Here is a 13,306-nt window from a genome sequence, read left to right on the forward strand (position 1 = left end):
ATCCTTTTTTTTCTATTCTGTTCTGTTTTACTCTATTATATTCTAATCTATTCTATTCTATTCTTTTGTATTCTATTTGAATTCCAATTTATTCTATTCAGAATTCAGAAAACAGTTGTATTGTTATATTCTTTCTATTCTATTATTTTCTGATGTTTATTTTATTCGATTCTATTCTATTATTTTATTTTCTATTCTTTTCTATTCGAATATGAATTTATTCTATTCAAAATTCAAATTTCGGAGGAAGGTTATATTCTTTCTATTCTATTCTTTTTTTTATTCTAGTCTATTTTTTTATATTCTATTCTTTTTTTTTCTATTTTATTCTTTTCTATTATATTCTATTTGAAATTTGAATTTCAGAAGATGGTTATATTCTATTTTGTTCCATTTTTCATTCTATTCTATTTTTTAAATTTTCTATTCTGTTCTGTTTTACTCTATTATAGTCTAATATTTTCTATTCTGTTCTGTTTTACTCTATTATATTCTAATCTTTTATTTTCTATTCTACTCTTTTCTATTCTGTTAAATTCTCTTATATTATATTCCTTTATTTTCTATTCGATACAAAAACTATTCAAATGCAAAAACTATTAAAATTTGATTCAAAAATGATTTTAATTTAAATTTTGTCAGACATCTTGTTTCGTTATTCTTGATTTTTTTTAATTCATTACTATTGTAATTCGGAAATTCAGATTGATTAAAATTTCCAAATTTCAAAAAATAAGTCAGAAATAAAATTTAAACGAAACAAACGGCACATGTCTACTACCCACTGCAGTTTGTAAATGGTCCCCCAGTCTTCTGTGACCTGTGACGTGTCCCAGAAGACTGCGGGGAGGGAGAAGAGAACTTCGGCTTGGATCGCCTAGGCTTCAGCTTCAATCCAGAGATTTCCCCCCCATAACTTTTTTTATACTGCCGCTTATATTTCCACCGCCTGATGATCAGCATCTTCCAACCTTGGTTGTCCCGGACCCACCCCCAGCCTGTGACTGGACAGTGAAATGAGAAGCAGCACAGCGGTGAGCTTTCTGTCACTCTGCTCTTTCCTCCTATCAGCATGCAATTATGTCAGCACATGAACTGACTGGCTTCTTGTGCAGCTTCTTTCACTCACATTCCAACCCTGCTGTGCAGGGACTGCTTAACCTCTTCCTGCCAGCCACATGCATAGAGTTGCTATCCTGCAGCGCCCGCAAGGGCCCACTCCTCAAGAAGACACATGTACAGTCATGCCAATGAACATCTAAATGATTCAGAGAAGGATTGGAAGAAAGTGCTGTGGTCAGATGAGTTCAAAATTTAGCTCTTTGGCATTAACTCGACTCGCCATGTTTGGAGTAAGAAAAATGTTGACTATGACCCTAAGAACACCATCCCTACAGTCCAGTACGGAGGTGAAAACTGCGACATGGTCACTCTGCGGTCGTCGGGGGAGACGGAGAAAGTCAGGCGGCTTGTGTAAACAAGCTGCCTGTCATTCTCCCCTGTGTATGAAGGATGATCATACTGTTCTACTATGTAGAACTGTTGATCACTGTTCATACATCTGAAGCCACAGCCAATCACAGTAGAAAGCACGCCCCTAGGGACACACATAGCCCCTCCCTTTAAAAAAAAAAGTTAACCCCTTCACTGCCAGTGTATTTTTACCGTAACAGTGCATATGTATAGCACTGATTACTGTAGAAATGTCACTGGTAACCCCAAAAGTGTCAAAAATGTCAGTCAAGGGTCCGATCTGTCCGCCGCAATGTCGCAGTACCGCAAAAAAATCGCAGATCGCCGCCATTACGCGTTAAAAAAAAAAACAACAAAAATGACAAAAATCTTTCCCTTTGTTAGTAAACGCGATAACTTTTGCGCAAACCAATCAAAATACGCTTTTTGCGATTTTTTTTACCAAACATAGGTAGCATAAAACAAATTGGCATAAAATGTTAAAAAATTTTGATTTTTACTTTTTTTTGGGGGGGAATTTCATATAAAAAAATGTGAAAAATATTGTTATTTTTGCAAAATTTACGCTCTTTTTTTGTTTATAGCGCATGATCAAAAAATCGCACAGGTGATCAAATACCACCAATAGAAAGCTCTGTTTGTGGGGAAAAAAAAGGACGCCAAATTCGTTTAGATACAGCGTCACACGATCGCGCAATTGTCCGTTAAAGTCACGCAGTGCCGAATCGCAAAATAGGCCCTGGTCAGGAAGGGGGTAAAATCTTCCGGGGCTTAAGTGGTTAAAGGGGAAGGCGCATATTGACCTGTGGAAGGTCAGTAATGGAGGTGAGTGCATAGCTTGGAAGGTTGCAGGCACTAGAAACTGCTGTGAACCTTTTATGGGACTCATGGACTAGCCTTTTCACTATATTGGACTTTTTGAGTTTAAAGCTTACTCTAAATCACTGGAAACGCTGATCACTGGTTTAGGCATCACAGTGATGTTTTTTTTTTTAAAGCGTCTTTAGTTGCTTATTATTTTTATAATCCACACAATGTATTTGGTTCTAATGATGTATAGGACCTCACATCTTATTGCCGGTTCACACTGAAGCGGCACGACTTGGGTGGCGACCTGTGAAGTCGCGTGCACCGCGACTTCGGCGCCACCTGCACGGACTTCATATAATGAATGTCTATGCAAGTCGCTACCAAGTCACCCCGAAGTAGTACAGGAACTATTTTCTAAGTCAGCGCGACTTGAGTCGCTCCTATTAGAATGGTTCCCGTACCACTGCATGGACCGCGACTTGTCCGGCGGCCAAGTCGGCGGACAAGTCGCGGTAGTGTGAATGGGGTCTTAGTGTGTTGTATTATACATTATCAGTGTGTTTTACTATGAAGTACTGGTGGGGAGCGCTGTACCACACATCTATTTTTTAATATATAGGCACATGCTTTGTTCATATTTCATGTCTGAGGTTTACAACCACTTTAAAACACTTTTTGTTGCTGCAACGAAACTAGTCACAAAATGGTTTCTGGGGGCAAACACCCCCCCCCCTTACCTCCTCTCGGCAATGATCCAACATGGGTACCAGTTCATCCCAATAGCCTGGTATTATTAGCACCCACTGCCCAACAAAGTAATACAATTTTGAGAGCATAGAGGGCTCTTCCGGCTCACAGACACCCAATACCACACCCCATGGCCGCACTTCCAATGGCAAAATAAGAAAAAAGAAAATCTCCACATCATACAGCCAATCTGATTATAAAATCCAAAAATGTTCTATCTTCCTATGATATTGGTCGAATAAGCTATGCTAAGGGTAAGGATGTAACTTTTTCTGACTTCTCTCTCTCTTCTCCTTTGCCTCTTGTTTCTCCCCCCAATGGCCTGTTTGGGTTTGATCGCTCACATCCACCATCCCGGTCTCTCCCTCCTCCTTTTATTCCTTCCTTCCCCTTCCCCTTCTCCTTCCCATCCCTTTACCCTCTCCCCCCCCCCTTTCCTCCTCTCTCCTCTTTTTTTTTTTTTTTTGCCTGCTCTCCCAGGATCGCTTTGATTTTGTAATGAATTGCATTGTATTATTTATTATAAATATTGTTTGATGTAGATTGACATATATTGTTATTGACTTTATATATTGTTCTATTATAAGGTTTGTCTGTACGCATATACAATTGGATCCTGAAGAAGCTCAGCTGTTTTTGAGCGAAACGCGTTGATCCACCAACCTGATCATATGAACCACCTACCAGATCATGTGATGCATTATATACATTTTTTGTGATATATTAATTGTGTCTGTGATTGTTTTTAACCTTTTGTACTTTGAATAAACATGGATAAATTAATTTTAATTGATCTTGTGTGATATATTTGGGCACATGTAAATCCCAATTTCCGGGACTCGCTGGTAATTTCTTTCTGCCCCCCCCCCCCCCCCCATTTCCCATTTTCTCTCCCCTCTTTCCCCTTCCCCTCCGATCTTTCACCTTGTTTTTCCTGCCAGGCCAGGGTATATTTGCATATTTTAAAGAAATTCTTGAATCAGAGTCTGAGCTAGACAATCTCCATGCTTACAGAACTGGTAGCTGTGTTTGCCTTTTTTTTTTTTTTTCATTTTTTTTTTTTTTATTTGCTACACCAATAATTTTCTATCTAATTTAAAGCAAAATTGTGTGCACAAAAAATGTCATTTAAATATATTCCTCAATAACCACAGAATATATAAATCTACTTTTGTGTGCCAAATGCCTTTGCAAAGCCATAAATGTAGCAGTGATGCCATCACTGTGCTGTACATAGCCAGTGCAGAAAGCAGAGCTGTGGGAGGGGCTAACTAGGCCCCACCTACTACAGGCTGCCTGGAGAAAACTAGAGGAGGGGGGCGGAGACAAGACCAGTCACTCTGCACCAGGAGAGAGAGTAGCAGTGAATGGTCTTTGCTACAGGAAGATCCTGTACAGAGGAAGGTTTCACACGGGATTACTGGACAGATCTGGAAGAAATACACAAAGCACATCAAGATTCCAAGGAAGAATATGACTCTTGTTTTTAGACAATATTTGCATATCCCGGAGTTTTAGCTTTACGTAATTGGCTCTAATTTATTTTTCATTAACCTTACTGATGTTACATTACCTTTGTGAATTGTAGGATCTGCTAGCCATTGTCACACCATAACTCCCGAGCTATTCCCAAACTAAGTATGCTGGCTAAACACCTCCCTTACCCACCTCCATTGTACAAAATGTGACACTGTCTGAGCCACATTGAGGAAAAACAGAAGAAAGTTTTTTGTTTTTTAGCTCTACCCTTCTGGGAAGATTTTCTCTTTCTTCCTGTCCCGAAAAAGCAATAGGAAGTGAGAGGAAATCTCCACAAGATGAGACCAGACAGCTGTCACCTCAATATTTGACTCCATTTGCCATTACTGCTTGCTCTGGGGATAACTAGATTTCCTGGCGTGAACATGGCAGCATACATATGGTAGTATGTTGCCATGGATTGGCACCAGGACAGTTTCCATTTTCCTGGTGCCAACATGGCAGCATACTTCCATACGTATGCTGCCATGGACTGGCCCTAGGAAAGGAAAATTAAGGTAAGTATTTGATACAATTTTCTGTATTCCTAGTGCCAACATGGCAGCATACTTCCATATGTATGCTGCCATGGACTGGCTCTTGGAAAGGAAAATTATGGTAAGTATTTGATACAATTTTCTGTATTCCTAATGCCAACATGGCAGCATGCTACCATATGAATGCTGCCATGGATTGCCCCCAGGAAAAAAAAATTTACGGTAAGTATTTGATACAATTTTCCATTTTCCTGGTGCCAACATGGCAGCATACTGCCATATGAATGCTGTCATGGACTGGCTCTAGGAAAGGAACATTTCGGTAAATATTAGATAGAATGTTCCTTTTTACTGGTGCCAACATGGCAGCATAATTCCAAATGTATGCTGCTATGGGCCGGCTCCAAGAAAAGGAAAATTACGGTAAGTATTTGATATGTTTTCTGCATTCCTGGTGCCAATATGACAGCATACTACCACTTGTATGCTGCCATGGACTGGCTCAAGAAAAGGAAAATTATGGTAAGTATTTGATACAATTTTCTGTATTCCTGGTGTCAACATGGCAGCATACTTCCATGTGTATACTGCCATGGACTGGCTCCAGGAAAGGAAAAATATGGTAATTATTTGATATCATTTTCTGCATCACTGGTGCCAAGATGGCAGCATACTACCATATGTATGCTGCCATTGATTGGCTTCAGGAAAGGAAAATTGTGGTAAGTATTTGATACAAATTTCTGTATTCTTGGCACCAACATGGCAGCATACTACCATATGTATGCTGCCATGGATTGGCCCCAGGAAAGGAAAATTACTGTAAGTATTTGATACAATTTTCTGTTTTTCTGGTGCGAACATGGAAGCATACTACCATATGTATGCTGTCAGGGACTGGTTCTAGGAAAGAAAATTGACGGGAAATATTTGATACAATTTTCCGTTTTCCTGGTGCCAACATGGCAACATACTTCCCTAGGACTGCTCAAGAAAAGGAAAATTACAGTAAGTATTTGATAAAATTTTCCATTTTCCTGTTGCAAACATGGCAGCATAATATCATATGTATGCTGCCATGGACTGGCTCCAGAAAAATAAAATAAGGGTAAGTATTTGATAAAATGTTCCTTTTTTCCTGGTGCCAACATGGCAGCATACTTCCATACATATATTGCCATCAACTGGCTCCAGGAAAGGATTAATCTACCCGGCAGGAACATAGATAGCAATAAAAACCTGACGAGGGCCTAACACCCCTCTAACTCCATTCAAAATGGAAAAAAAAAAAAAACAGGATAGATAGATAGATAGATAGATAGATAGATAGATAGATAGATAGATAGATAGATAGATAGATAGATAGATAGATAGATAGATAGATAGATAGATAGATAGAGCCCAGTTTCCCTCGTATATCTATGGTTGGATGACTGCATAATCCTTATGCATTATATAAAGACTGATTAGGAACAGACTAGATGAGTTGGCTCTCCACAAACTTCCTGTAAATTACAGGTGTCAGTAATTCAATCAGAGCTTTTACCAAAACCAAAATCAACAGTAAACGTGTATCAAGTACAGCTTGGACCCTAAAACCGAACACCTGCCAGCTTAAAGTGTAAAACATCAATATGTACCCAGATTCTACAGAGGTTACTATTTTGGTGGGTTTAGTTCTTGCTCAGATCACACAGCCTGCAATAGCTAATGTGGTCCTGAGCATATCCAGAAACCCTAGTGCCCCAAGTGGACCTTATCACTACGTGAAGGCCAAAATTGAATGTAAAACAAGCTTTTTTTCCAAAGAAATACATCTTAATAAGTAAAACATATACACAGGTTAGTCCTTAGTATCCCATGCCACCTATGTATATCTCTACCATTCCTTGGTATCCCATGCCATCTGTGGATATCACTACTATTCCTTAGTATTTTATGGCACCTAAAGATATCTTTACCATTCCTTGGTATTCCATGCCACTTATGGATATCTCTATCATCCCTTAGTATTCCATGCCACCTAAGGATATCTCTACTATTCCTTAGTATTCCATGCCACCTATGGACACCCCTACCATTCCTTAGTATTCTATGACACCTAGGGATATCTCTACTATTCCTTAGTATTCCATGCCACCTATGAACACCTCTACCATTCCTTAGTATTCCATGCCACAAATGGACACCTCTACCATTCCATGCCAACTATTGATATCTCTACCATTTCTTGGTATTCCATGCCACCTATGTATATCTCTACATTTCCTTGGTATTCCATGCCACCTATGGATATCTATACCATTCCTTAGCATTACATGCCACCTATGGACACCTTTACCATTCCTTAGCATTCTATGCCTCCTATGGACAACTAGTTAAATAGTTAGTGAGGTTGAAAAAAAGACACCGGTCTGTCCAGTTAAGCCTATGATGCGTGTGTGTTTATGTGTTTGCTGTTAACCGTTCATTGTATATCCCTGTATGTTGTGGTCTTTAAGGTACCCATCTAATAGTTTTTTGAAACTATCAATGCTCCCTGCTGATACCACTGCTTGTGGAATAGAATTCCACATCCTTACCGCTCTGAAAGTAAAGAACCCTTTACGCAGTTTAAGGTTAAACTGGTTTTTTTCTAGTTTTAGTGACTGGCCTGTGTCTTATTGAATTCACTTTCTCTGAAAAGTTTGTTACCTATGCTAGGGTCACCAGTACAGTATTTGTACATTGATATCATATCCCCTCTCAATCGTCTCTTCTCCAGAGAGAATAAGTTCAATGCTTGTAGTCTTTCCTCATAGCTGATGTCCTCCATTCCCCTAATTATTTTTGTTGCCCTTCTCTGGTCTCTCTCTCCAGTTCCAGCACATCCTTCCTGAGGACCGGTGCCCAGAACTGGACAGCATACTCCAGATGTGGCCGGACCAGAGTCTTGTAGAGTGTACAAGTAGAGAATAATTGTTTCATCTCTGGTGTGAATCCCCTTTTTTATACATGCCAGTATTCTGTTGGCTTTGCTTGCAGCAGCTTGGCATTGCATGCTATTTCTAAGCTTGTTGTCTACTAGGACCCCCAGGTCCTTTTCAGTCTTAGATTCACCCAGTGGGTAACCCCCTAGCGAGTAACTTGCGCTTGTTTTCTGACACCCAAATGCATTACCTTACATTTTTCAACATTAAACCTCATCTGCCATGTATTTGCCCGCCACATTATTTTGTTCAGGTCTGCTTTTAAGGTTACCACGTCCTGTATAGAAGATATTGGCCTGCTTAACTTAGTATTGTCCGCAAATACAGAGATTGTGCTGGTTATCCCATCCTCTAGGTTGTTTATGAATAAATTAAACAGGATTGGTCCCAGGACAGATCCTTGGGAGACCCCACTTTCCACACCTGACCAATCCGAGTACTTCCCATTTATCACCACCCTCTGGAGTCGCCCCTGGAGCCAGTTTTCAATCCAGATACTCACCCTGTGGTCCATACCTATACAGTATACCTTAGTTTGTACAGTAAGAGTTTGTGGGGAACTGTATCAAATGCCTTTGCAAAGTCCAGATACACCACATCCACGCACATCTTCCTTTATCTAGATTTCAGCTTACTTCTTTATAGAAGGTTAATAGATTGGTCTGGCAAGAACGATTCTTCATGAATCCATGCTGATTACTACTAATAATACCGCTTTCAATACTTAAGTCTTGTATATTGTCCCTTATCATCCCCTCCAATATCTTGCACACTACTGATGTTAGGCTGACCAGCCTATAGTTTCCCAGGATATATCTCGGCCCTTTTTTAAATATTGGTACCACATTGTTTTTTTTCCAATCAGCTGGAATCATTCCCGTCAGTAGACTATCCATAAAAATTAGGAACAATGGTCTGGCTATCACCTGGCTGAGTTCTTTAAGAACCCTCGGGTGTAAGGCATCTGGTCCCAGTGATTTATTTATGTTCAAGTCTAGTTCTGAGTCTGTCTTTTGTTAACCATGAGGGTGCTTCCTGTGATGTATTAATCATTTTAACATTGCAAGCTCTACCATTCCTTAGCATTCCCTGCCACCTATGAACAACTCTACCATTCCTTAGCATTCCATGCCACCTATGAATACCTCTACCATTCCTTAGTATTCAATGCCATCTATGAACACCTCTACCATTCCTTAGTATTCCATGCCACCTATGGATACCTCTACAATTCCTTAGTATTCCATGCCACCTATGAACACCTCTACCATTCCTTAGTATTCCATGCCACCTATGGATACCTCTACCATTCCTTAGTATTCCATGCCACCTATGGATACCTCTACCATTCCTTAGTATTCCATGCCACCTGCGAACACCTCTACTATTCCTGAGTATTCCATGACACCTATGAATACCTCTACCATCCCTTAGTATTCCATGCCACCTATGGATACCTCTACCATTCCTTAGTATTCCATGCCACCTATGGATACCTTTACCATTCCTTAGTATTCCATGCCACCTATGAACACCTCTACTATTCCTGAGTATCCCATGACACCTATGGATACCTCTACCATTCTTTAGTATTCCATGCCACCTATGGATACCTCTACCATTCCTTAGTATTCCATGCCACCTATGGATACCTCTACCATTCCTTAGTATTCCATGCCACCTATGAATACCTCTACCATTTTTTAGTATTCCTTGCCACCTGTTAACACCTCTACTATTCCTGAGTATTCCATGACACCTATGGATATCTCTACCATTCTTTAGTATTCCATGCCACCTATGGATACCTCTACCATTCCTTAGTATTCCATGCCACCTGTGAACACCTCTACTATTCCTAAGTATTCCATGACACCTATGAATACCTCTACCATCCCTTAGTATTCCATGCCACCTATGGATACCTCTACCATTCCTTAGTATTCCATGCCACCTATGGATACCTCTACCATTCCTTAGTATTCCATGCCACCTGTGAACACCTCTACTATTTCTAAGTATTCCATGACACCTATGGATACCTCTACCATTCTTTAGTATTCCATGCCACCTATGGATACCTCTACCATTCCTTAGTATTCCATGCCACCTGTGAACACCTCTACTATTCCTAAGTATTCCATGACACCTATGAATACCTCTACCATCCCTTAGTATTCCATGCCACCTATGGATACCTCTACCATTCCTTAGTATTCCATGCCACCTATGGATACCTCTACCATTGCTTAGTATTCCATGCCACCTGTGAACACCTCTACTATTCCTAAGTATTCCATGACACCTATGGATACCTCTACCATTCTTTAGTATTCCATGCCACCTATGGATACCTCTACCATTCCTTAGTATGTCATGCCACCTATGGATTCCTCTACCATTCCTTAGTATTCCATGCCACCTATGAATACCTCTACCATTCCTTAGTATTCAATGCCACCTATGGATACCTCTACCATTCCTTAGTATTCCATGCCACCTGTGAACACCTCTACTATTCCTAAGTATTCCATGACACCTATGAATACCTCTACCATCCCTTAGTATTCCATGCCACCTATGGATACCTCTACCATTCCTTAGTATTCCATGCCACCTATGGATACCTCTACCATTCCTTAGTATTCCATGCCACCTGTGAACACCTCTACTATTCCTAAGTATTCCATGACACCTATGGATACCTCTACCATTCTTTAGTTTTCTATGCCACCTATGGATACCTCTACCATTCCTTAGTATGTCATGCCACCTATGGATTCCTCTACCATTCCTTAGTATTCCATGCCACCTATGAATACCTCTACCATTTTTTAGTATTCCTTGCCACCTGTTAACACCTCTACCATTTCTTAGCATTCCACAGCACCTATTACAGTACAGCACCACAGAACGTGTCAGCATCATAGGAAGAAGTGTTGTCAGCCTTCAAGGGACCACAAACACCACTGCTAAACAGGTCCTCCACATGAGGACTGCTGGTGATGTTTAATCCCAGGCAGACTTGATTTACATAACCCTAGAATGTCACTGCTGCCTTCAACATGCTAACCTTTTACAGAGGAGCAGGGGGGTATAAATGTGACGGCCTCATGTTGAAAGTGTGACATCACTTATGTGACTGCGCCAAGACCCTGCAACGATTATACGGTGCCCTGGGTGCAGATGCCTTTACTAAACTGTCATATTTTTAATAAATACATTGACTTATGTCCCCAAACCTCCAGCAAGCTTCACAGACAGACAGTTGTCACCTAGTAGGAGGTGGCCTTTGATAATAAAGATCTCACAACCCCCCCTCCATCTCCCCTAGTATACCCTGTCACAGGCATTCACCTGGGTAACATGCAGCGACCTGAAGTCTAATGATGCAGACAAGACGCTGCCTGAAACACAATCTGCAGACACTCCGCTGAACCCATCGCACACACCTCCTATACATACCCTGTGGGGCCAAACAAGACATAAAGGTTGTCATAAGGCAAAAAAAAAAAGAAAGAAAAGCCACATACAAAGTGCAGAAAGTCAAGTCGGCCAATCAACAATGATCTTTCATTAGTCCTGCCGGCTGTAACCTGAAGAAAGGTGACAACTCTTTGGTGCTTTTGCAGCTACAGTACTACACACGTCATCATTGCTCTGCTCATTAAACAAGCCCAGCTTTGGTATGAATTGCAAGCAACCTGTGGCTTTTCAGGACTACATGTCCCAGCATGGCTGGGGATGCAAAAAAAAGGAATAGGGTATGCATGCCACTAATATTCTTATTGTGGATTCAAGCAAGTCATGGGGGGGGGGGAGATCTTTATCAGTTGTAGAACTACAAATCCCAGCATGCCTAACTAGTGCTCAGCCACAGGTTGGTTCCTCTGCAGTAATAATGTGCCTGGCCATTGCAACCTGTAGCACGCATCATTTATCCATCTTTGCTAAGGATGCAATTTACCCCCCCCCCCCCCCCCCCATAGCAAGCACACTTAAGGTCACCGCTGCAAAGCCCTATAAGTGACTGGGGCTTCCTATGCAGATCCCAAAAGTTGGTAGACAGTTAGGGTTGCTTGGTTTGGATGAGGGGGGGGGGGGGTGTAGAATGTCAATGCTGCAGAGTATCTTGTCCACACTGCAGTCACCAGACATTGCACTGCACCAGCTCATAGCAACAGGGCACTTGGTATAAGCGGAATCACTGCAGAGCAATTCCCCCCCCCCCAACCGTAGCTAGCCAAGGCCTTGGGAGGGAAAAGGTGGGGGGTGGGGGGGTACCCCAGGATAACACAACCTCAGAGGTGACGCAGCTATCATTGGGGAGGAGGATGGGACTTACCCTGATACACTCAGGATGCTGCAAGTGGTGCTGATGCTGCTGTCGGTGATGCTGGCTGCTGATTCCACCTTTCCCAGTACAGAGACAGCTGCAGAGCCCTGGCTGGGGAGGGATAGAGAGAGAGGGGGAGACAATCACATCGATACTCCGGAGGGGTGCAGAGACACAGGGAGGGAGGGAGAGCTGGCTGCAGAGAGCAGGGCTGGGATTCTGCATTAACTCACTGTGCTGTACAGACAATGGGAGGGGAGGAAAGCACCGGCTCAGCCTCAGACCTGGGCTGAAAGGGGAGGAGAAGAGACACACATCTCATGCACACACACACTTGTTAAACCAAGGTGTGAAAGGGGTCTGCTATTGCAAGCAGACCAAGGCCCCCCCCCACCATTAACCAAGAGTGACCCTAATGACCAGCAACGCCACCGTCAGTGACACCGTAGTTGCCCTTCAAGGGGTTAACACTCTTCGACGCAGAGATTTTCCCCCTCCAAGGACAGCTGGGAATATTGGTTCAGCCTCTTCGCTAGCGATCAACCAATACCTACACAACCCAGCTTGGTGGGAACCAAAGGGTTAACGCAAACTTTACTACCAAGGGCATCTGGGAAGTTGGCCCCCCATCTTGATAAATAGCAGGAAAGAAATAGTTATTCTTCCCAACTGGGTTTGCCTTTCGGACGTGGAAAAAAAAAAAGGTCTCGTTTCCATTGGGCCAGCCAAGGGTTAATAATGCCCCCATGAGGGCATCTGGCTTCCTACATTGTGATAAAGGGTTAACGTTGACGAGTTTGGACCCTCAAGGGCAACCGGCGAAGCTGGCTGACAAACTAGCAGGGAAGCAGTTCATTATTTAAACTTCGCTGGGGAGGTCAGAGGAAGATTTTTAATTTTTATTTGCTCGCGATCCTGCGGGATGTCTGCCAGGAACACCGCTCCCCCCCCCCCCC

The 13,306-nt window shown here is 41.9% G+C and overlaps 1 protein-coding gene across 1 annotated transcript in view; it reads right to left on the reverse strand.

The window, feature by feature from the left end:
• OPRL1 (opioid related nociceptin receptor 1) overlaps positions 1–12,575 on the reverse strand; it is a gene marked incomplete at its 5' end in the record, with an annotated part of 130,024 nt that extends 117,449 nt beyond the window's left edge. The window contains 3 exon segments of the mRNA XM_082271602.1: positions 12,360–12,430; positions 12,436–12,482; positions 12,485–12,575. Of these exon segments, the coding sequence (XP_082127728.1) occupies positions 12,360–12,430; positions 12,436–12,482; positions 12,485–12,575 (209 nt within the window).
• Positions 12,576–13,306: the final 731 nt, after the last annotated feature.

Source organism: Pelophylax lessonae (genome assembly GCF_965119305.1).
Source record: "Pelophylax lessonae genome assembly, chromosome: 11".
Taxonomy (NCBI): Eukaryota; Metazoa; Chordata; class Amphibia; order Anura; family Ranidae; genus Pelophylax; species Pelophylax lessonae.